The sequence below is a fragment of the Panthera uncia genome, assembly GCF_023721935.1.
Source record: "Panthera uncia isolate 11264 chromosome E2 unlocalized genomic scaffold, Puncia_PCG_1.0 HiC_scaffold_19, whole genome shotgun sequence".
NCBI classification, from domain to species: Eukaryota; Metazoa; Chordata; class Mammalia; order Carnivora; family Felidae; genus Panthera; species Panthera uncia.
This window is the reverse complement of record NW_026057588.1, coordinates 16,402,148-16,424,286: the sequence shown is the minus strand read 5'-3', so window position 1 is coordinate 16,424,286 and position 22,139 is coordinate 16,402,148. Positions and strand designations below refer to the sequence as shown.

Genomic DNA, 22,139 nt, shown 5'->3' with positions numbered 1-22,139 from the left:
GAGGGATTGTCCCAGATTGAAACAGACTTTAAAACCACAATAGTCAAATGCAGTACACAAAGCTTGATTATATACTAGTTGAAAAAGAACAGTTAATAGATATTTGGGGGACAATTGGAGAAATTCATCAAACATTTTTTATTTTTGCCCATCTCAGAGAAAAACAGCTCAATGGATTTTTAATTTGTATTTGTCTTGTTAGGAGGTTGAGCATCTTTTCAAATGCCTAAGAAACATATTTTTCTATTAACTTTCTGAATAGCTTTGTTCATGTTTTTATATTGACTTATTGGTCTTTTTCTTTTTTATTTCTAGGAACTCTTTATATATTAAGGAACTTAGTCCTTCATGATATGTTTTATACATGTGCTTAGCTGTTTGTTGATACGGTTTTTTGAATTTGATTTTGAGTCTCTCCCTCTCTGCAGGTTGGGGAGGCACTGGTCCTGCCTGGCTGCCAGGAACGCTGTATATGCTTGCATGGTCAAGGCCTCCAGTGCCAGCCCTTTTCCTGCCCACAGGGCACAGACTGCATCCTGGATGGGGGTGTGCGGTGGTGTGAGCCCAGGGAGGGTGCTACATGTCGCCTAGTGCCCGGGGGCCTCTTCACCACCTTTGATGGCTTCAGTGGGCTCACACCCATTCCTGTTATGTCCTGTGCCTATGAGCTAGCCACATTGGTGGGTTCCAGGCCCCAGGATCCTGACTGGTTCCACGTCATTGCTGACTTCCTGCCCTGTCCTAGCTGCACTGCTCTCAAACCACGAGTGATCATCGGCTTCAGGGATGGCTGTGCAGCTGTGGGAACCAATCAGGAAATATGGGTAAAGGACTTCCTCAGTAAGAGCCAAGACTTTTTTATAATCTGGCACTGATCTCTGGGGCCTTTTGATCCCTCACTGGCATTCCATACCCTTTTAACATAGAACTCTCCCATCACTGTGCTCTCACATTGACCTCCGTTGGCTAAATGTCCTTGTCATGCTCTCCCATGACCCTTCTCTAGACCCTATATAAACTTCACCCTGGACTTCTCAGGACCCACTGATCCCCCACATTGACTCAAGTGCTGCTCAACTCCTGGGAACTACTGACTGAGTAGTCATCTACTACTACTACTACTACTACTACTACTACTCAGAGCTCTAATAGGGGAAGCCCAGGTAGCCCAGGTAGAGTGATCAGGGCTGGAATGGGAGAAGCACAGGTAGACTGTGGAAGCCCAGAGGAGATACTCTCAGTTCAGGAGACCAGTGAGGGCTTTCTGGAGAAGGTGACAAATGAGCTGAGACCTGATTTTAAGCTTGGGAAGAGAACAGAACAAGGCCAGGGAAACAGAGGGAGCATATTTGGGGAATAGTGGTGAAAATGAACTGTTGAGTTTAAAATAGCCCACTAAATGTCTTTGGGCTTAGGGCCAGGGAGGTTGTTAGTGACTTAAGAAATCACAGCAGGGGGACAGCTCCTGGACTGCAGGTTTGAGGAATGGAGACAGCAGGAATAGACAGCTCTCTTGACAAGTTGTACATACAAACTGCCCTTGTCAAACAGGTGAGAGTAGAGATAAGCCAGGAAGAGGCAGAGGCCTTTTAAAACTGGTTTACCATTACGATTTTGTGATGGGAAAAACCCTGGGATGTTTAAGTGCTGATGGGAAGAAGCCAGACAAGGAGAGGTTGGAGATCCAGTGGGGAGAGAGGCCAGAGTGGAGAGCACCTGGCTCCCCCAAGACATGTGGAAACCAGAGAGCAGCAGAACTGGAATCTGGCAGGCAAAATGGATACTGTTTATAAGTAAGAGGGAAACAAACCTGAAACCCCATGTTGAGAAATAAAAGGAGGCTACTGGTAAGAGTGGGAGGATGGTCCAGCAAGAGAGCAGCTAGGATTCTGCCACAACCCAGCTCAACCACAAAAAGTGGTGATTAGAATAGTACCACATAGGGTAGCTGTGAGGATTCATGCAGAGTGTGTGGCATATACAAAGTGCTCAATAAATAGAAGCTCTTGGGGCGCCTGGCTGACTCCGTTGGAAGAGCTTAAGACTTGACCTTGGGGTTGTGAGTTGAGCCCCATGTTGAGTGTACAGAGTACTTAAAAGTAAATAAACTTAAGGGGCGCCTGGGTGGCTCAGTTGGTTAAGCATCTGACTCTTGATTTCAGCTCAGGTCATGATCTCACAGTTTGTGGAACTGAGCCCCAAGTAGGGCTCTGCGCCGACAGCATGGAGCCTGCTTGGGATTCTCTCCCTCCCTCTCTGCCCCTCCCCAGTTCTCTCTCTCTCTCTCTCTCTCTCTCTCTCTCTCTCTCAAATATAAACATTAAAAAAGTAAATAAACAAAAATTTTTTAAACTGTGATTGCAGGTGCCTGGGTGGCTCAGTCAGTTAAACATCCTACTTTGGTTCAGGTCATGATTTCACAGTTCATGAGTTCGAGCCCTGTGTCAGGCTCTGTGTGTACAGGTCAGAGCCTGGGGAGTGCTTCAGATTCTGTGTCTCCCTCTCTCTGCTCCTCCCCTGCTCATGCTGTCTCTGTCTCTCAAAAATAAGTAAACGTTAAAAAAAAAAAAAGCTGTGATTGCTCTTGTGGTCACTGTTATATTATTAATGGAGAGGCAATATATATAACAGAATGGTCAAGAACACAGGTCATGAAATCACACCCCTTTGGTTCAAAATTGGCTCTGCCACTTACCAGCTATGTGAACCTGGGCAAGCTATGTTACTTCTCTGGGCCTCAGTTTCCTAATCAGTAAAAGGCAAGAGGCACCTAGGCATACAGTACTGATCTACCCTGTCAGAGTGTTGGTGAGGATTTAGTATCATTTATAAATTTAATATCATTAATTACATAATTAATTTAGGTGACAGTATATTAAAATATCAATTACATTACATAATGCAATATACTGTCATACATTATCTTATAAAATAAATAACCAAATATTAAAGCACTTGGAATAGTGCCTGGCACAGAGTATGTGTAAACGGTTATTAGGTTATGAAGACACAGGTGAGAGAAATGCAACTGGTTCTAGAGACTTTGTTCTCTAAAGCTCCCTTTTAGGAAAGAGTTTATTATGGAAAAATTCAAGCATCACAAAAGAAGAGAGAATGGTGTGTCATGAAACTCTGTTACAGTTACAAATGTTTTGCCATTTTTGCTTTCATCTTTTCCTCCCACTCTTTGCTTTGTTCGCGCTGGAGGATTTGAAAGCAAATACCAGACCTTTTTCCTCTAGCAAAGACCTGGGTATGCCATTTTGATAGAGACACCCGACAGGATTCACAGTAGTTTCAGAGCCCCGCCTCCGGACTCGGGCCCTAATCCCCGCCCTTCACTCGCCTCCTCTCTGCAGGTGAATGGACAACCCGCCAGCCTCCCGGCGCAAGTGTGCAGGGGCGTGGTCGCACGCTGGGCTGAGGGCTCCCGAGTTGTCATCGAGCGGTCCCCCATGCTGCGGGTGCTGGTGGGGCCCGAGGGGGCTGTGTCCCTACGGGCCTCCCCCGCACTACGAGGACGCCTCCGGGCAGCCTGCGGGAACTACAACGGAATTGCAGCCGACGACCTGATACTCCCAGGAGGACTCCGGGATGCCAGCCTAGTCGACGTGTTCCAGTCGTGCCGGGTTCGGGGCTTCAACAACTGGTGAGAACTTTACCTTCTCCTGCCCGGGGACCTGACTTCTCTCGGCAGAGGGCGCGACCAGCGCAACTCCCTGCGCCACAGGCTGCCTTTGGGGACTTGGAGCCCATACCCTCTCTCTGATGGTCTTCCCACAGCACGGAGAAGCTTGTTATTCCACCGTCTCTCTGATGGTCTTCCCACAGCACGGAGAAGCTTGTTATTCCAGCCGTGACCCAACACTTCACCGCCTGACGCCGCACCTCAGCGTGTGCCCAGGGCTGGGACTCGTCCACCCCCCCACCCCACCCCCCTCGACGCACACCTGCCCTGGGGATGGGAACCCACGGACCTTCCTGAGACTGTTTTAATAAATAATTTATGACCAAAACCTGCTTGTGCCTATATCTTCTACTTCCCAGTGCCCCCGCGCCCTGGGGGACACAAAGGGTCTCAACCTATAGTTCTCGTTTCCCAAGACTCAGGAGTTAGGTCGGGACCCTGTCCCCTTCCGACCCAAAACCTGAGTCCGAGCACCTAGCTCCCTCCTCCTTCGGGTCCCCAGAACTGCATTCCCCTCAAGGACACAGATTCCCTCTGGGGCAGGCGGGGGAACCTGCAGCTCCGCCCCTGACCCACAATATTGTGACGTAACTGCATCGACAGCCAACCCGGCTCGACGGCGCCAGCTAGCCAAGGCAGGAAGCGGAAGTTTTGAAGCGCGCGGGCCGGAAGTGCCTGTTGCCTTGCACGGCCGTGTCTCGCAAAGGTGGTGCTGCGCCACTGTTCTTCGGGCATTACCTGTGTGCGCCCTGGGCCCAGCTGCGGCCATGAGCCGGCCCAGCCGGCTGCAGAGGCAAATTCTGAGCTTGTACCGCGAGCTTCTGCGCGCCGGGCGTGGGAAGCCTGGCGCCGAGGCGCGGGTGCGGGCCGAGTTCCGGCAGCATGCTTGCCTGCCACGCTCCGACGTGCTGCGTATCGAGTACCTGTACCGCCGCGGGCGGCGCCAGCTGCAGCTGCTACGGTCGGGCCACGCCACTGCCATGGGTGCGTTCGTGCGTCAGCGGAGTCCAACCCAGGAGTCCAGCGGCGCGGGGACGCCAGGGACCCAGCCTGACAATGGCGATGGTCCGAGGAATCCCCTTGACGGAATGAGGTCACCGGAGACACCCCCCGATGGACGGTGACAGGACGAGGAGCTTACCCGATAGCGCAGGGGAACCGGGGGCCCGCCTGACTGTGTGGGAGGACTAGGGAACCTGCCTGATGAAACGTGAAAGGTCTTAAGACCAGCTCAATGGATTGGGGAATCGGAGAGCCCTCCTAGCGACGTGGGGTGCCAGCGACCCCCGTGATAGATGGTGAGAGATGACCGACCTTGCACGATCCATGATAACGGGTCGAACTCTCATGAGGGTTTGGAGTGGCTTGGTTGCCGGCTGGCTGAACTGTGTCAAGCTGAGAGCCCCTTACCCTAAAGCATGGGGAACCAAGACGCCTGCCGTCGGACGGAAAGAAGAGACACCTTTCTATTTACCTCTGGCTCCCCTCTCCTGTATTTAACTCTGAGAAGAGCAGACTTTTTGCTGAGAATTTTGGGAAGATACCCTGATGGATGGTGAGAAGCCCCGAATCCCCCTTTGGAAAACTTTCTTCCCGTTAATTGTGGCAGACTAGGACCTGTGGGGAAGGGGCTGGGGTATCTTACCCCATCTGATCAACTGAAGACCCGTCAAGACCTATACTTGATGGTTCTGAGGGGAAACCCTGACTCCTGGGCCCTTCTCCTCCCAGGACTGTTGAACAAAAGGAATAAAATTGGAGATGTGATTACTTCCCTCTTGGTGGTCTTAAAGAGTTCATGTATTTGGGGATTTTTTTTAAAGGCCCTCACAAACCAAGAAGTGACCCTCTGGGAGGGGGAGGTATGGGGAGCTATCTGTTCTTCTCTGGAGCCCTCTGGACTAGCAGATTGGTTGAAGCAGCCTAGTTCATGCCCCTGGGCAGATCCATTGACCCACCGTGGTTTGACCCCAAAAAAACCCCAGTTGACTCCTTAATAGAAGGTAGGGAGGTAAGAGAGAAAATGGTGGAGCTCAGGAGGCCTGCCTGGAAACCCCTGAGGCAGTACTGGGGACCTCAAACCTGGCTGAAGAGTCCAGCCTCAGCTACAGGCTAGGACTTTTGTCAGCAAGGACCAGGTGTTGGGGAGGAGAGGTAGACCCATAGGCCCCAGGCGTACCTCCTCCCATATCTCTGTCCATTACATCTCTCCCGCATCACTCACCTCTCCCTCTTGCTCACTCCTGGATCCAAGATCTTGAGCCCTAAGAAGCTCCAGGACGGGAGCTTCTGGCCGGGCTGCAGGCAGTGAGCAAGTTCCCACTGGGGCTGGGTGACCTGGGTCAGGAGAGATGTTCTACCCAGGTACTACAGATGAACAGAGTCTGTGTGGTAGAGGGAGTGAGGGAAGGGAGTGCCTGATGTGAGGGAGGCAGTTGTAGGTCAGTGGTGATTGAGAGCATGGACTCTGGAACTGGAATGCTTTCATTTGGATCCCAGCTCCAACATGTACTACTAATTATATGATCATGGACCTGTGATTTAACCTCTTCGTGCCTCAGTACCCTTATCTGTGAAATGGGCATCATAATAGGGCCGTCCTCATGTGGCAGTTATAATAGAGTGAATTAAATACATGGTGTGGCACCAGATGATGTCCCAATTCTGTGACCCTCTCGCCTACTTGAGTCCACGTGGAGCTAAAGAAGAGGAGGCTTCCTGCTGTGAGCTCCTGTGTCTGCTCCTTTGCATGAGGGCTTTCTGGGAGTTACAGAATGTGGGTTAATGCGCTCGGGGGCAATCCTTAGCCTGGGGGGACAGCAGTCACTGGATGAGTGCTCCAGCCTGCCTGTTGTCTGATGAGACGAGTGCAGGTCTATTCCCCAAGGTTCCTCAGAGGCCCCCTGTGGGACTGAGCCCCAGTCGCCCACAGCAGTTACCATTTCATGAGCACCTTTTCTGGCATATCCCCTGGCCTGTCTCACTCTCCCCACTCCCTAACTCCTGTCTCCTGGGATCATATCCCAAATAAACCTCCCCCAAGCCTTTGACTCAGAGTGTGCCAATGTTTACATATGGTTGATACTCTGTATTTGTGCTGTGTCTTTTTTTACTCTGCTAAGGCCCAGGGTCAATGCTTCTCAATCCCTTAGCCCTGTCAAACAGGAACCTCCTGGTCTAAGAAAATTGCGATAAAGGACTTATGGGGCTTGGAGTAATTTGGAGTATGTATTGTGGATTAATAACAGAATTGAATGGAGTGGCTAAATTTCCTGATTCTGATAACTACACTAGTGTAAGAGAATGCTCTTGTTCCTAAGAACTACACACCAGGGGTGCCTGGGTGAGTTGGTTGAGTGTCCAACTCTGGACTTCAGCTCAGGTCAGATCCAGGGTCATGCGATCAAGCCCTAAGTTGGGGGCCCATGTTGATCATGGAGCCTGCTTAAGATTCTCTCTCTCCCTCTGCCCCTCTCCTCAGCTGTGCTCTCTCTCAAATAAAAAAAAAAAAAGGGGCGCCTGGGTGGCGCAGTCGGTTAAGCGTCCGACTTCAGCCAGGTCACAATCTCGCGGTCTGTGAGTTCGAGCCCCGCGTCGGGCTCTGGGCTGATGGCTCGGAGCCTGGAGCTTGTTTCCGATTCTGTGTCTCCCTCTCTCTCTGCCCCTCCCCCGTTCATGCTCTGTCTCTCTGTCCCAAAAATAAAAAAAAATAAAAAAAAATAAAAAATAAAAAAATAAAAAACGTTGAAAAAAAAAATAAAAAAAAAAAAAATTAAAAAGAACTATACACCAAAGTATTTAAGAGTAAAGAGTATCAATCATGTCTACAGTGTGCTTTCAAAATGGTCCAAAATATATGCACATACATAAATATACTAGCAAGAGTGTAAATGGTGAAGCACATGGGGTAAAATGTTAGCCGTGAATCTGGGTGAAGGGTATATGGGAGTTTGATGTGCTAGTCTTAAAACTTTTCAGTAATTTGAAACAAAAAGTTACATGAACACAAAGGCCAATGATCATTTACATTTGGGCACCAGAGATCTTTACACACAGGGCACATTTTTACAGCAGATTTGAAAACAGTAAAGCCTGTTATTTTGAGACTTTATAAATCTCTTATGCATAGTTTAAAGGCGTAGCTTCACAGATCTAGCAATCAATTACAATTAAATTTCTGGATTTTTTACCTCTTAAAAATTTTTTTTGTTTATTTTTGAGAGAGAGAAGAGAGACAGAATCTGAAGCAGACTCCAGGCTCTGAGCTATCAGCACAGAGCCTGATGCAGGGCTCTAACTCACAAGCCATGAGATCGTGACCTGAGCCAAAGTCAGATGCTTAACCGACTGAGCCACACAGGTGGCTTTTGAAATAATATCTGGTTTCCCTTACAGATTCTGATCTCCGTTCTATTGGGAACGACAGTTCACTAGAATATGTTCTTGTCTTGGGTCCCACACTCAGCTGTCCCAAGGGGCCGAGCCAGTGACCAGGCACGTGAAGTGACCTAGTGTGGCCTTAGGGAAGTGTGGGAAACTCACAGTACCTGATGACGAGCCACTAGCCACACCAGCAAGTTACCACCATAATTATTTTTTTTTTAAGACTTTATTTTTGAGTAGTCTCTACACTCAATGTGGGGCTCGAGTTCATAACCCCTCAAGAGTCGCACGCTCTACCAACTGAGCCAGCCAGGCATCTTGTGTTACCACCACTCTTGCTCAGCTTCCTCCCTCATACAGCACTGGACAATTCTGGATATGAATTATGTGGAAGAATGACTAGGGTTTTCTTTACAGCAGTAAAAGTATTGTGATTTGATTTTAAAACAATCCTGATCTGGCAGTACTCCATGAATTGCTCGTGAGTAAAAGGATATGATGTCTAGAATTGGCTTCAAAGTAATCTAGAGAAAGGGGAGTGGGTGCCTGGGAGGATTGGCCCTGAGTTGATAATAACTGGAGCTGGTGATGAGCCCATGAGGACTTGTAATGCTGTCCCTTCTCTTTTTGTACAAGTTCAAAAAGTATCAGAATTGAAGTTGGGAAAACAAACTCCAGTGGTCCCCGGCCTAACTCACATCAGAAGTCCTCTCTGTGATCCACAGGGTCTCACCTGATCTGGCCCTGTCACTTCTCTCACCTCACCTTCTCCCACGCTCCCCCTCCACCACTCATGTTCCAGACACACTGGCCTTCCCACATGCCAGACACACTTCTATCTCTGGGCCTTTGCACTTTCCCCCTCTACCTATTATGATAACTGGGAGCAACCTGGGGCTTGAGCATTTGAAATGTGATTAGGGACTAGGGAATTTTTAAATTTTTAAATAAATTTTGGGGCACCTGTGTGGCTCAGTTGGTTGAGCATCTGACTTTGGCTCAGGTCATGATCTCACAGTTTGTGAGTTCGAGCCCCACGTTGGGATCTGTGCTGACAGCTCAGAGCCTGGAGCCTGCTTTGGATTCTGTGTCTCCCTCTCTCTCTGCCCCTCCCCTGCTTGTGCTCTGTCTCTCTCTCAAAAATAAATAAACATTAAAAAAAATTTTAAATAGCAATAAGGATAAAAATTTTATAAATTTTAAGTAACTGAAATGTAAAAACAAGCAGTGTAAAATGTTTTTTCCATTAAACACAATTTTATTGTTTTGGTAGCATTACCAGATTTCAAAGGTTTTGTAAGAAAAAAGAATTATAAAATATTACATTATTTCTATATTGTTACATATTATAATGATAGTATTTTGGGTCTATAAGGTTAAATAGTAAAAACTCAATTATTAAAATTTTACCTGTTTCTACTGTTGACTATTAGAAAGTTTAAAATTAAAGCAGCTACTGAGGATGAGACCTCTGCCCAAATGCCAAAGATTTATCATTGTCGATATGTCAGGAGGGAATGTTGAGGCCACTTTTTAGGCAACAGGCTTGAGCAGTGGAAACTTGAGTGAAGCGAAAAGGCCCACAGTGACCACCAAACTGAATGCAGTCTCATTAAGTGACCTGCCTAGAAATAATCATAGGCCCTAACTGACCAATGGGCTTCCCTCAACCAGGCACAGTTACCAAAAAAAGGAAAATTCCTTATGTCGCCATACTTCGTCACTCCGCCCTGTAACTATAGTCCCTCACCACCGCCTCATGGCAGACAGTCTCTCCTTTGCTGTCCTGGCCGCTGCTCCCTTGCAGTGTATTCAATAAACATATCTCCTGTAAAAAATAATAATAATAAAATAAAATTGTATTTGTGCCTCATGTTACATCTGTCTTGGACAGCATTACTCTAGGAGTCCTGTGGCTTGTTTCCTCACTACAATTTGCTCTAATCACTTAATTACAACATAATCACATAATTATCTCCCTGATGCCTTCCTCAACCACCCTAATTAAATTGTACCCCCTTTCCCTTTGGCCGCTTTAGTTTTCTCCTTAGCACTTAATCACCAACTGACCTATTACAGATTTTACCTAGTTTTTAAAATTAATTTATTATTATTATTTAGTATTATTATTTATTACAGATTTTATTTACTGTTGATCCCCCCTATAGAATGTTGGCCCCATGGGGACGAGAATTTTCACCTGTTTTGTTCACTGCCCTGGTCCTGCTCTTTGACCAGGAACTGACTCAAAGCAGACACTCAGTTTTGAATGAATGAATGAGTGGTACAGATTTGTCCCATTACTTGGTCAGTTGGGTCAGAATTGCCAAGACTCTGCTGGCCCTATTTATGGTGACGCCAGGGAGACCATGCCTTTTCTTGGTTGGGGACAGAGTCTTGGTGTGGACAATATGCACTTGATGTGAAAACAGGTCAGGTTTGTGTTCTGGTTTTTCCAGAATCTGCTGCTTCCTGCCCCTCTCCCTCAGTGTCCATTCCCCCTTCTGGACAGCTCCTTGGTTTTCTTTGGAGACTCACTTCTCCCCCATTTTCAGCGCATATGATTCAGGGAGGGCTGACAGCAGGTGACACGGGCCAGGGGAGCCAGCTTTGGGCTGTAAGGGAAGAGTGATTGTCCTGTTGGCTGCTGAATTGGTGGGATGTACGCTTAGAGGTTTTGAGGGGCACTCTGGCTACTGCTAGGTAAGAGTGAAGCCAAACCAGAGGAAAGAACTGGGAGAGATATCATTTGTGCCCCCGGACCCAGCTGTCCTTGCAGCCTGAACTTTTCAGTTACCCCCCCAAATCAGTTCCCATTCCACTTAAATCAGTGGGAATTGGGCTTCAGCCTCTTGTTCCCTGTGTGGCCTCAGGCCAGGGCTTCCCCTTTATAGCCTCAGCTTCCAGGTGTGTTAAGTGGGGACACACCATTGGGTGGTTGTGAGCATTAAGGAAGGGATGTGTGTTTAGTGTACATCCAGGAGCCTAGCAAGGGTTCTGCCTCTGTTCTTGAGTCTAGTCTTGTTCTACCTCTTGTCCTGATAGCATAAACTCTGAGGAGAGGATGAGCTTAGACACCTGAGGCTGGGGACTAGACTACAGGACTGAGCCCTGACAATTCAGCTTGGTGTCATCAGGACCCTGGGAAAGGGGGGTTTCATAATCCTACACCAGGGATGGCCCAGCCTGGGAGCCCGCCATGTACAATGTTTGAATGGAGAACCTGTACGGATGCACCTGTGCCTCTTTGCCTGAGGAGCCTTGACAGGCAGAAGAGACTGGAAGTGGTGGGGAGTTAACATCTCTAGGAACAATCCTTAACCAATGAGAGATGGAAGCTGGTACATAAATGGCACAACTTCTTCACCCTTTTGGTGGACCAACTTTGAGTGTGTCCCACACAGTCTCGCAGAGGTCCCTAGTGGGATGGTGCCCCAGATGCCCAGAGCAGCAACCAACTCATTAACTGCCTTCCCTGGCTCACTTTCCCACTCCCCTATCAGTCTGCCTAGGGGTCACCTCCCTAATAAACTACTTGTGCTTGAATCTTTGCCTCAGGGCCTGGGGGACCCCAATCCAAGATGGGCTGATTCAGTTCTGTGCTGTACACTCAAAGCAAAGAGATCTGTGGAGGGGGCTGCCCAGACACCAGGACTGCATCCCAAATTCTGAGTTTTCAAACACCCAGTATCCTCTGAATGTTTGTGCCTCCCTCAAGATTCATATGTTGAAGTCCTAACACCCCAGTGTGATAGTATTAGGAGGTAAGGCCTTTGGGAAATAATTATGTTGTGACAGTGAATTCCTCATAAAAGGAATTTGGAATCCTTATGAAAGAGAGCTCCCTGCCCCTTCTGTCATGTGGGGACATAGTGAGAAGGTGACCATCTATGAAGCAGAAAGCAGGCCCTCATCAGATAGCCACTCTGCTGGCACCTTGATCTTGGACTTCCCAGCCTCCAGGACTGTGAGAAATAAACTTCATTGTTTATAAGCTACCCAGTCTGTTATTTTGTTATAGCAGACCAAATGGACTAAGACACATCCTTGGACATTGACCATTTATTACATATGTCTGGGCCATGTTCTCAGACTGGGGGGGGACCATTGACATAGCTGAGCACCAGATGAGGTGTCCTGGCCAGTCGGGCAGGAGAGCAGCAGGACCCCCCTGACGGTGGCAGGAGCAATGTGGCACCCACGAGGAGAAGGAAGAGGAAGAGAATGAGGAAGGTCAGGGACCACCTGGATGCAGGAGGAGGGGCTCTGTGAAGAGAAATGCAATGTTGAAACTATGGTGCGCTGCCACTATGAGCCCTGTACCCCCCACCCCCAGACCCATCTCCCGAGCATCTCACCCAGGGTCTACCTCCAACATCACATCCTGCAGGTTGGGAGATGCCTGCTTCTTGTCCTAAGGGGAGACAGCAGCCAGCAGCAGAATGGATGGAAGGGACACTCACTCTGGACTCTTCCTTCCTACCATAGACCTATGGGACTGAGTTTATTTTTCCTTCTTTCCTGGAACCCTCCCAACCCTCTCCAGTGTAGTGGATATCTGTGCCTGCCCTCCATCCAGTCTTCCTTCTCCTGGTAACAGTGGCTCAATTTGTACAGTGGGTGGAGGGTATCATGCCGCCCCCCTCTCAGCCCTTCAGGTTCTTATGTGGCTGACCCCACACGTCTCTACTTCCGTGACTGGGCATGTGAGCCAGATCTGGCCAATGAGAGCACTCCATCAGTTTGGCCACTGTGATTGGTTCAGGGTGCAGGCCATGACGCAAGCCGGGCAAGTGGGAGGCAGCCCTGGGACATCGCCGCCAGCAGGTCGGTGGCACTCTGCTTCTCCTTGGGTGGGCATACCAGTGGGAAATGAGTATTCAGTATTGGGCGAGTATTGGGGTGGCCATTTGCTGAGAAAGAATTCACCTTAGAGAAGTAGAGCCTGAAAGAGGAAAGGACTGGGCCCTGAAGCATTTGAGATCTCTGCAGCAGCACCCAGCCTTGTCAGTTACATGAAAAAAATTACATCCTCTTTTTTGTGTAATTCCATTTGGGTTAGGTTTCTGTCACTTGCCATCAAAATTCCAGAGTGATACAGCTGGCTGAGGACCATCTCACCTGAGGCTTCCGGACCAGGGAGCGTCTTCGCTGACCTGCTAAGTGTTTCCGGTGGCTGAAGCCCGACATGAGCATGTCCTGTGGGGAAATAAAGGTGTGGGAGTTCTCAGAGAACTAGTGACAGACACAAAGTTGGGCAAAGGCCAAGACGGGGTTGTCACAGAGGTGAGATTCTGGGGGAAGAAAAATATCTCAGGGAGAGACAAGAGAGGGACAGAGCCGAAGAAACCGAGAAGAGACATTACTTATTCATTCACTCAACAAATATTTAATGAGGGTCCATTACATGCCGGCACTGTTCTAGAATCTGAGGATGTGGTGGGCATGCAAATAGGAAAAGTCCTGGCATCCACGGAGCTTATATTCTAGCAAAGAGAGACTGTACATTAATAAATAAATGTACGATGTCAAGATGTGGTAAGTGCTGTTAGAAAATAAAGAGGTTAAGGAGTGATAATGTTTGGAGATCAGGACAGGCCTCTCTGAAGAGGTGAGATTTGGGGAGAGACTGGAATGAAGTGAGGAAGTGAGCTGGGCATGTGTCTGGGGCTTTGAAATAGGAGTGAATTTGGAATGTTTGAAAAACCAGGAGGCTGAGATAGAGGAAGACACAGAGACAGAGAGAGGCAGGGGGAGGGAGGGAGGACAGCATTGAGACAGCAAGAAAGAGACACTGAGAGAGATAGAGGGAGACACAGAGCCACCGAGACCCCCTTGAAAGGGAAGTACCCTACTAGGAGGCACACAGAGGTATCCCAAGGGTGCCTGTGGAGGAAGGGTGTCCCCTACCTGCTCTCACCTCAAGGCCTTGTCCCCTGCCCTCGGGGACCCTGTGGCCACATAGCTCACAGGGAGCTCCTGGTGTCCAGGCTGTCTTTCGCCCCAAGGGCCTGAGGCCTCCAACATCCCCTGCCGGGTCCCACTCCAACTCTGCAGGAGTAGGGAGGCTACTGGGTGCCCAGGGCCCCCAGGCCCCACCAGGTCCTGGCCCGTCCAAGTCCCCCTCAACTTCCAAGTCCTGGTCCAGTGTACTGGCCTCCTCGAACACCTGGTCAGAGGACAGAGTCACGGGGGTTGTGGAATTGGTACCTTGGGTGGGGACTGCCAGGGTGGGCCATACCAGGCTGTAGCTGACCAGCTGGGCCTGCAGCCACCACAGTCGCCGAAAGATGCCGTCTCGGTGGGCTCTGAGGGCCCTCAGGACCTGCTCCAGGGATGCCCGGGCCTGAGGCTCACTCCGCTGTGCCAGCCCCTCACCGAATGCCAGCAGTGCATCTACACGCTCAGCTGCTCCACATAGGTCTGCCTGTAGCGCCTGGGGACAGAAGGTTGGACACCACTCCCACCCCCCACCCACACACCAGGAGCACCAGAGATCAGCTACCTGGAGTTATATCCCTTCCCCCTTCTCTTACCCAGACACCTAGAACATGGAGTAAACGCATTTCCCATCCCAGGAAGCTGGTACCCATTCCTGAGGCCCCGCCCACCCTCCCATACCGTTGCCTCCCACTGCCCACCTGCAGCTGGACCATCCCGCTCTGGGCTGATGCCCAGGGCCCCAAGCCTTGCTCTAGGTCCTGCAGCCGGAGGCCCGGCCCCAACAGGCAAAGGGATAGGCTGTCCTGCTCAGCCTCCAATACTTCCTGGCCAGAGATGAGGTGCTGAGGAACACAGGGGACTGAGTCAGGGTCGGTGGGCCAACCCAGACCTTGCCCCCACTTCCATTGCCACCCCTCTTCTGCAGGCTCCTTCTGTAGCACAGTCCATCTCTGGTCTGCACCAGGGCTGCTCCCACCTGGAGTCCTTCCCAGTGGAGCCGGGCCTGGACAGAATCTCCAGGTTTTCAAGGCTCCTAGAAGTGTGGACATAAGGGGCCTGGGGGTCTGAACAGAGAGTGGGTGATGGGGCTGGATATCCCCACAAGGAATGGGACTGCACCAGGGTCAATGACGAGCTAATTCTCTCCCAGTTGGCAAAATAATAAAGATTTTCTATAGTGATTGGTAAAGAATCATTTTCTGGAGTGTCCCTCCCCCCACAGATGCCCAACACTTTTCCAGAATCATCACCTCATGCCCAGTTTGGAGGCCAGATTCTGGGGGAGAGGAGGTGGGGCTGGCACAAGGGGGCCTGGATCACCTCAGCTCACCTCACGGTGTCTGCCCCCAGCTGGGTCCTCACTGGAAGAGGGTGCTGGCAATCTCAGGGGACCAGCAGCAGGCTCAGTGCCCCTCAGCCCACCCTGGAAGTGTTCGGGAGGGTCCAAGGAGTCTTGCCCCAGTTTCTGGGCCTGTTTTGGTCTGGGAGGTAGGAGGCATTGACAGGCCTCTGGCTGAGCCTAGGTGTCCATTATCCACCCTACCCTACCCCTGTCCTTAGGTGCCCCTCCCATGTCCCTAGGTGATCATAGCCATAGTACCTCCCCCCCTCAAAATGCCCCTGCTACTGCCTCCACCCTTTTGGGACCTAAGTTCCAAAGCCCAGCCCCTACCTGATTCTCTTCTCTCCAGATGCAGGGCAGATGGTGCATCTAGCAATGTCCAGTTCCCTAGGGGCTCCAGCGGGGTAGTTGAGGGGCTCTGAGGGGAATCTAGGGCCCAGAGGTGGGGGGAGGGCCATAGCTGGGAGCCTGGAGACAGAGAGTCAGTGAGGATCCCCAGTGAGAGCTCTTTTCCTGGCCAGGGGCATCCCCCCAGACCTCCTCAGCAGGACTCACACAGGCCTGAGGCAGCCAGAGGCCTGGGGGCAGGCTCAGCTCCACCTCCTCACTAGCAGAACTGGACTCAGGTCATTTGATGCCCGGCTCAGGTGGCAGCAGCACCACTTAACTCCTTCTTCCCTAACCTGCTAGTTAGCGGAACCTCCCAGGTTCACCCCACTCATCCCACCTAAGGGGTTTCCCGATACAACCCTGACCCCTCATGAGCCATGGATTCTGCCCCACTCAGGGACCTGTACATCTGACCCCAGGACCCACACCATCCAAGGTCCCAGACACCGTACCCCTCAGGAACCGGCATCTGCCCCCGCCACCCCCACCCCCCCCACTCCATCCAAAACCAAAGAAAGATTTTTGTTGGTTTATTTGAAATGGGGCCTCTTCCTGTAGTTCCCACAAAGTTACTGGGAAAATAAATAACCCGGGGGGGGAGGGGGAGGGGGGGGGAGCCATCTCTGCCCCAGGGTTCCAAGGTCACAGGGTCACAGCTGTCAGGAGGTGGAGAGCCCGGGAATGTGAGCAGGGCGGGCGCCTGGCATCACTTGCTGAGCAGGAGGCTGGTGCGCAGTACGCGGGGCACGCGGCGGATGGTCAGCGAGACGCGCGTGCCACGGACCAGGCTGGCTCCCGGCCGCGCAGACGGGCAGGCGGCGGCGTTGGGTGGCAGGGAGGTGGCGTCCAGCGCATCTACTCGGGCAGCTGCGATGCCGTGAAGGAGGCGCGTGTAGGCGGTGCCACGGAGCACCAGGAGGCTGCGCGGTTCCAGCAACAGAGAGGTGGTCGGCCGGGGCGGGGACCGGGGCTGCGGGACAGGATGAAGGTCAGCGGGCCCCTCAGAAGTCAAGGGGGGGGGGGGGGTAGTGGTCAGCAGAATTTAATGGTCAGGGGGGCAAGGGTCAGCGAGTTCCCAGGGGCAAAGGCTGAGGGGCAACTGTGCTCCCATGGAGTTTTGCAGGGGAAATCCTATGGGTCTCAGTTGGGGGGCGGGGGGAGGGATGGGGGCGGGGAGCGAGGGCAAGCAGTCTCTTGGGAGGGGGCAGGAACGTGGTTGCAGATGGGGGTGTCTAAGGGAATTGCAGCTGGGATCCCCAAGGGGTTGGGACTTAGACCCAGGGATCTGCAGTCCTAGGAAATGGTGGAACTGGACTGAGGGCTTGGCTGAAGCTAGGAAGGGCGGGGGGAGGGTAGTAACAGTGAGGTGGTGAGGAGCCAGTATGGTCTGGGCCTGTCTGCAGACATCGGGATGCTTGAGGACACCCACACACTGGAAGGGGATGTCAGCCTACCCAAGAGCATGTAGGGCTAAAAGGAGCAGCTGGGTGTTCAGGGGAGTTTCTGTGAACCATGAGGTATCAGAAATGCATCACTGAGAGAAAGGTCAGGGAAGGCACTGTCATGAGCAACCCCCACAAAAGGGAGTCAGTATATCTGGGGGGTCCTTGAGAAATGAGTCATGGGTTGAGGCCCCAAGAAGAATCTGATGGTGTCCTTCAAGGCAGATCTACACTATTGGAGTGGCAGAGAGGTCTGTGTTGGGGAGCCTTGTGCAGCGGGCAAAGAGAGGATGTCTAAGAGGATGTCAGGAACAAGCATGAGTAAATGGTGTTGGGGTATCCAAGGATATGGGTGTCTGTTGGGAGTATTGGGGAGTCTTACACAGGTTATATGGACCTTGGGCCATTGGAGCACTCTGAACATGTGGGGCCAGGGGATCTGTGGGGCATCGGGGCATTTATTTAGCAGGTGAGGCTACTGGGGTGTCTATAGATATCATTTCTAGGGCACCCTGCAAATGGATGGGTCTGGAGTCTGGGAGGATATGGGTGTACTCCTTGAGGGGACCGGGGAAGGTGTCTGGGAGAGTATCAGGGGTACCCTGGAAGCAGGAGGGACTGGGGCTTCTTGGAGGATGTGGGATGTCAGAATGCCCACGAGTGGCTGGGGCAGTGTCTCAGGGCCCACCTGCTCTGCGGGGTCATCGTCCTTTGGCTGCCGCGGCTCGTAGAGGTCCAGCATGGTGTGGGAGCCCAGGCTGATGGTGCTGACGGTCGGGTAGTAGAGTGGCCCGTCCTCGTGGGGCTGGGGAGTGGGCACCAGGGCTGGGCAGGGCAGGAGTCCACACACACCCCCACCCTCTGGGGCTCAAGGAGGGCACCCCAGCTTGGGATGAGGTGGTGAATGCCTGGTTGGGGTATGTGGCTGCTTAATGAGTAGAGGTGGGTCAACATAAGGCCCTGCCCCATGGTGGATCGGAAGTCTGGGGTCGGGGTGAAGGTGTGTGGTTACCATGATGCCCTCCCCAGGCAGATACTGGTTCACAAGGACGTGGTTGGCTGGGAGACCTCCAAAAAGGCTGAGGTCAGATACTTTGTCCACGTAGCGCTGGAGCCACAGAGGCAGCCGCTCAGGAACCATCCCCCGGGGATGGGGGAGCCCACCTGGGAGAGGGGAATGGGGTCCTGAGGACACCCAACCAAGGAGCCCTGGCACCTGGAACCCCCATTAGGGATATTCTAGTGGTTGGCAGTACTCTGACCCTTGGGAACCTGTGACTCTGGAGATCACTACCCCACGCCTCCAAGGCTTCCTGACTTCTCCAAACCCCTGGACACTTTGAGATATCCCAACTTATCAGGAAATCCCTAACCTCTCAGAACCTCCACTCACCCCTCAGAATCCTCCTGGCCCTGGGAACCCCTTGAGCCCTCATGGACCCACCCAGTGTCTTGACTATCCAATCTGAGTCACCTGCCCCAGCCTATATCCCCAAATCACCCATGCCCCCAAGGCAGGGACACTTACCCCAATTCTGTAACTTCCTCCCAGAGAGCTGGGTCCACTTTGGCTTTGGGGCATTGAAGACCTAGGAGGTGGGGAGGGGATCAGTCCTTTTTCAGGACCACCCTCACTGATCCTACCACCCAGTTCAACATAGGGCCCTCTACTTGGGGTGGAAATGGGTCATCTCAGAATCTCTGGGATTATTCTCTGAGATAGAATGTTCCCAGGATTGTGTTGTTTGACCTCTACCCTGTGTCTACCAGGGTCAAGGAAAGGAACCAGAGCTACACAATCGTGGTCTGAAACTACTCAGAGCTCTGGGCTGGACTGGACTTTTTTAACCCAGCAAAGTGTGCAGTCTGTAATTTCCTGAATCCTGGGCTATCTCAGCACAGCCCGACTTCTGGAACCTCTTTGCTCCTATCACCTGAGGGAGAAAATGTGCTAAGCTGGGCTGTCTCAGCATAGCAGAGAGTACTTTGAAAATGCTCCACTGCCGGGTGTCTGGGTAGCTCAGTTGGTTAAGTGTCTTGGCTCTTGATCTCGGCTCACATCATGATCTCACAGCTCTTGGGATTGAGCCTCGCTTCAGGCTCAGTGCTGAAGAGTGGAGCCTGTTTGGGATTCTCTCACTCCTTATCTCTCTGCCCCTCCCCCACTCACACCTCTCTCTCTCTCTCTCTCTCTCTCTCTCTCTCTCTATCTCAAAATAAGAAAGAAGGGCGCCTTAGTGGCTCAGTCGGTTAAGTGTCTGACTTCGGTTCAGGTCATGATCTAGCGGTTTGTGAGTTAGAGCCCCGCGTTGGGCTCTGTGCTGACAGCTCAGAACCTGGAGCCTGCTTTGGATTCTGTGTCTCCCCCTCGCTCTGCCCCTCCCCTGCTCACAATCCATCTCTCTGTCTCTCAGAAATGAATAAATGTTTAAAAAAAGGAAGGATGGAAGGGAAAGAAAGAAAGAAAACTCTCCACAGCCAAGATCCCAAAGGTCTAGAACAGGCAATCTCCAAGAAATATGTACTCTATTCGATAATCTCATTCCTTTCACAGTTATGGGGCTGGAAGGGGCTATCTCAGCACAAGAGTCTGTGTTCTGTAGCTAACTTATTCCTGGGACTCAAACTAGACAACACTAGTTGAGATAGCACAGGGAAGATCTGTGCCCTACGACTAACGGTCTGAGACTCCAAAGGAGCTGAGCTTTTTAAATTCTTCTCTCCCTAAACCTTAAGAATAGAATACAGAATACTGGGCTATCTCAGCACAGGTGATTTGAGCATAGTAACCTTATTCCCAAGACTCAGAGTGTATGCTGAGCCATCTCAGCAGAGGGAAGAGTTTACTCTGTAGCATTCTGATGCCTGAGTTATGTCAGCACAGAAATCTGAAACTGCAAATTCCTAATTCCCCAAACCTCAAGGGCCTGAACCGGGCTATCTCAGCCTATGTTTATAACCTCCTTTTCTCTATGATAGCAGGATTGGGCTATCTCAGCACAGAGGGTATAAGACTTGTAACCGTGTTTCTAGCATAACGAATCTGATCTCAGTAACATCTGTTTTGAAGGCTGCACTGGGCTATCCCAGCACCGGGAGTCTGAGCTGCATAAGAACTACCTTCCTAAGAATCAGTTTGGTTTCTTCTAAGCTTCCTGGGAAAAGCTCTGACACACCCCAGCAGGTCCTGAGAGAGGAAAAGGGAAGATGAGGGATGGGTGCTGGATGTCACTCTCCTTCCTGCCAGGATCTTTACTGTAGCCTTAGGGACTCTCACACAGAACCTGGAGATTGGGGAGGGATCTGGGAAGGAGGGAAAAACAAACCGGAAGGGTGTTGGGGTTACCTGTCGAAGCAAATACTCCTCCTCTTCCTTGGAGATGAAGTCAGGGACATAGTAGATTACAGGTGGTGCCTAGGATAGAGATCCCCGTGAAGGTGTGGCCCTTCAACCTACACCGGGGCTCTAGTATCACTGAGCAGACCCTCCCTCTGAAGGGTCTCCAGATGTTCCCAAACAGGCTAGGGCCTGAAGTCAAAGGACTAATGCCCGTTTTGGGGGTGGGAAGTGGGGGTGAGGGTGGGGCTGTACCCTGAGGGTAAGAATGAATTTGGAGGGAAGGAGCAGTCCAAGCCCACAAACTCAGGAGTCGGCCTGCCTATCCCCACTCTATCCCCCACCCTCTAGTCCCCACCTTCACCCTCTGCACCCCCAGTCTGACAACCTGTTCCACCCTGAATGGTTCCAGGGCTGGGACCCTGGCATCCTGATCCTCCATGGACACCAACTCCATGCACCCAGTCCTGTGGGGGAGGGGAGGATACTCTGAAGTCACCAAGCCTCCCACCCTCAGGCTATGATCCCATTTTCTGCTTTATCAAGGGCCAGGGCCTCACCTTGGCCCTACAGTGAAACTCACTTGGTTTCTAAAACCTGAGTCCTCAGCATCTCAAAAGCCACCCGGACACAGTGAGTACCCAGAACACTGCCCCAAACTTCATCCACAATGGCCCACGAAACTACACATTTCTGCCCCTTAAGCCTCTCACAGAGAATATCCTCTGACCTCACTGGGAGCCTTTCCCAAGAGCTCCACGCATAGCCTCCAGGGCTGCACCCCAAAGCCCCTTCAAACAGTTTGAGATGCCATCCTAACAACTTCAAACCTGCGACCATCAGTCTGGGTCTCTAACAACATTCAAACTCCCCATGCACCCTCCTGCCGCCTCAAGCCCTTTCAGATGTCCCATTCTGAACACCCGCGTGCCCCCAATCTGAGTCTCCTCAGACAGGTCCATTCTCAGTCTCCTCGGATCCCCCCACTCCGGACCCCTTCACACTTCCCCTCCCGAGCGCCCCTTCCCTGTAGCAACCTTGGGCCTTTAGTCCGGAGCTTGACTCCTCTCAAACCTTCTTCCCTACCTGAACCCCTTAGACTCTCCACCCCGAGTTTTCTAGAATTCCACACTCTGAGTTTCCCTGGACTCCCATCTGAGCTTCCCTAGATCCCCATTCTCAGCCCTCTTGGACACCCATCTCCGCCCCCAGCCACCCCCAAATCTGACCGTCCACCAGAGTACCCCTCCAATACCCGAATTAAACTACCCCATTCCCTTCCCAGTCACTTCCGCTCCACGTTTCTGACGCACGTTTTCTCAAACCAACGGGAACTCTCAAAGGTCCTAAGGGTCCGCCTTCCACCCAATCGGCGCTCTCACCCGCTACTGCCCCGCCCCTTCACTCTCGTCTATGATAGGCTGCACCTCCTGGCCTCTGAGCCACTGGGGATCCTTCGGAGACGGGCCTTCATCTGGTACTGACCAATCAGAATTCCAGAACCCAACCCGCCCACACAGTGGAGTGGGCCCAGATGGGAGGGGTACCCTTGGAATGGGGCCAGATGGGAGGGGAACCCGCTGGAAGACTAGACTATCACAACGACTTCCCGCA

The 22,139-nt window shown here is 51.6% G+C and overlaps 4 protein-coding genes across 12 annotated transcripts; 2 read left to right on the top strand and 2 right to left on the bottom strand.

Moving 5' to 3' along the window:
- The first annotated feature begins 423 nt into the window (after nt 1–423).
- Nucleotides 424–4,114, top strand: LOC125915907 (IgGFc-binding protein-like). Its single transcript, XM_049621960.1, has 3 exons — nt 424–824; nt 3,360–3,649; nt 3,832–4,114. Exons 1-3 carry the CDS (start codon nt 651–653, stop codon nt 3,878–3,880), a joined length of 513 nt encoding a protein of 170 aa, XP_049477917.1. The 5' UTR covers nt 424–650; the 3' UTR covers nt 3,881–4,114.
- A 216-nt stretch (nt 4,115–4,330) lies between these two features.
- Nucleotides 4,331–5,463, top strand: SDHAF1 (succinate dehydrogenase complex assembly factor 1). Its single transcript, XM_049621961.1, has one exon. The coding sequence runs from the start codon at nt 4,456–4,458 to the stop codon at nt 4,810–4,812; it is 357 nt and encodes a 118-aa protein (XP_049477918.1). The 5' UTR covers nt 4,331–4,455; the 3' UTR covers nt 4,813–5,463.
- Nucleotides 5,464–12,127: 6,664 nt separating this feature from the next.
- Nucleotides 12,128–16,175, bottom strand: SYNE4 (spectrin repeat containing nuclear envelope family member 4). 4 transcript variants are annotated; one of them, XM_049621951.1, is made up of 7 exons: nt 15,687–16,175; nt 15,345–15,495; nt 14,713–14,856; nt 13,992–14,507; nt 13,193–13,297; nt 12,430–12,485; nt 12,128–12,337 (listed from the first exon to the last, which is right to left on the bottom strand). In XM_049621951.1, exons 1-7 carry the CDS (start codon nt 15,812–15,814, stop codon nt 12,160–12,162), a joined length of 1,278 nt encoding a protein of 425 aa, XP_049477908.1. In that variant the 5' UTR covers nt 15,815–16,175; the 3' UTR covers nt 12,128–12,159. The 4 variants fall into 4 exon arrangements, with proteins under 4 accessions (XP_049477908.1, XP_049477907.1, XP_049477905.1 ...); XM_049621950.1 differs by lacking the exon at nt 15,687–16,175 and having other exon boundaries at nt 12,441–12,485; nt 13,193–13,270; nt 13,992–14,240; nt 14,328–14,507; nt 14,713–15,632; XM_049621948.1 differs by lacking the exon at nt 15,687–16,175 and having other exon boundaries at nt 12,441–12,485; nt 13,193–13,270; nt 14,713–15,635.
- Nucleotides 16,176–16,260: 85 nt separating this feature from the next.
- ALKBH6 (alkB homolog 6) lies at nt 16,261–21,840 on the bottom strand. 6 transcript variants are annotated; one of them, XM_049621955.1, is made up of 7 exons: nt 21,781–21,840; nt 20,914–20,992; nt 20,535–20,603; nt 18,717–18,777; nt 18,201–18,373; nt 17,877–17,993; nt 16,261–16,716 (listed from the first exon to the last, which is right to left on the bottom strand). In XM_049621955.1, exons 2-7 carry the CDS (start codon nt 20,980–20,982, stop codon nt 16,453–16,455), a joined length of 753 nt encoding a protein of 250 aa, XP_049477912.1. In that variant the 5' UTR covers nt 20,983–20,992; nt 21,781–21,840; the 3' UTR covers nt 16,261–16,452. The 6 variants fall into 6 exon arrangements, with proteins under 6 accessions (XP_049477912.1, XP_049477915.1, XP_049477909.1 ...); XM_049621958.1 differs by lacking the exon at nt 21,781–21,840 and adding an exon at nt 21,755–21,774; XM_049621952.1 differs by lacking the exon at nt 21,781–21,840 and adding an exon at nt 21,109–21,770.
- Nucleotides 21,841–22,139: the final 299 nt, after the last annotated feature.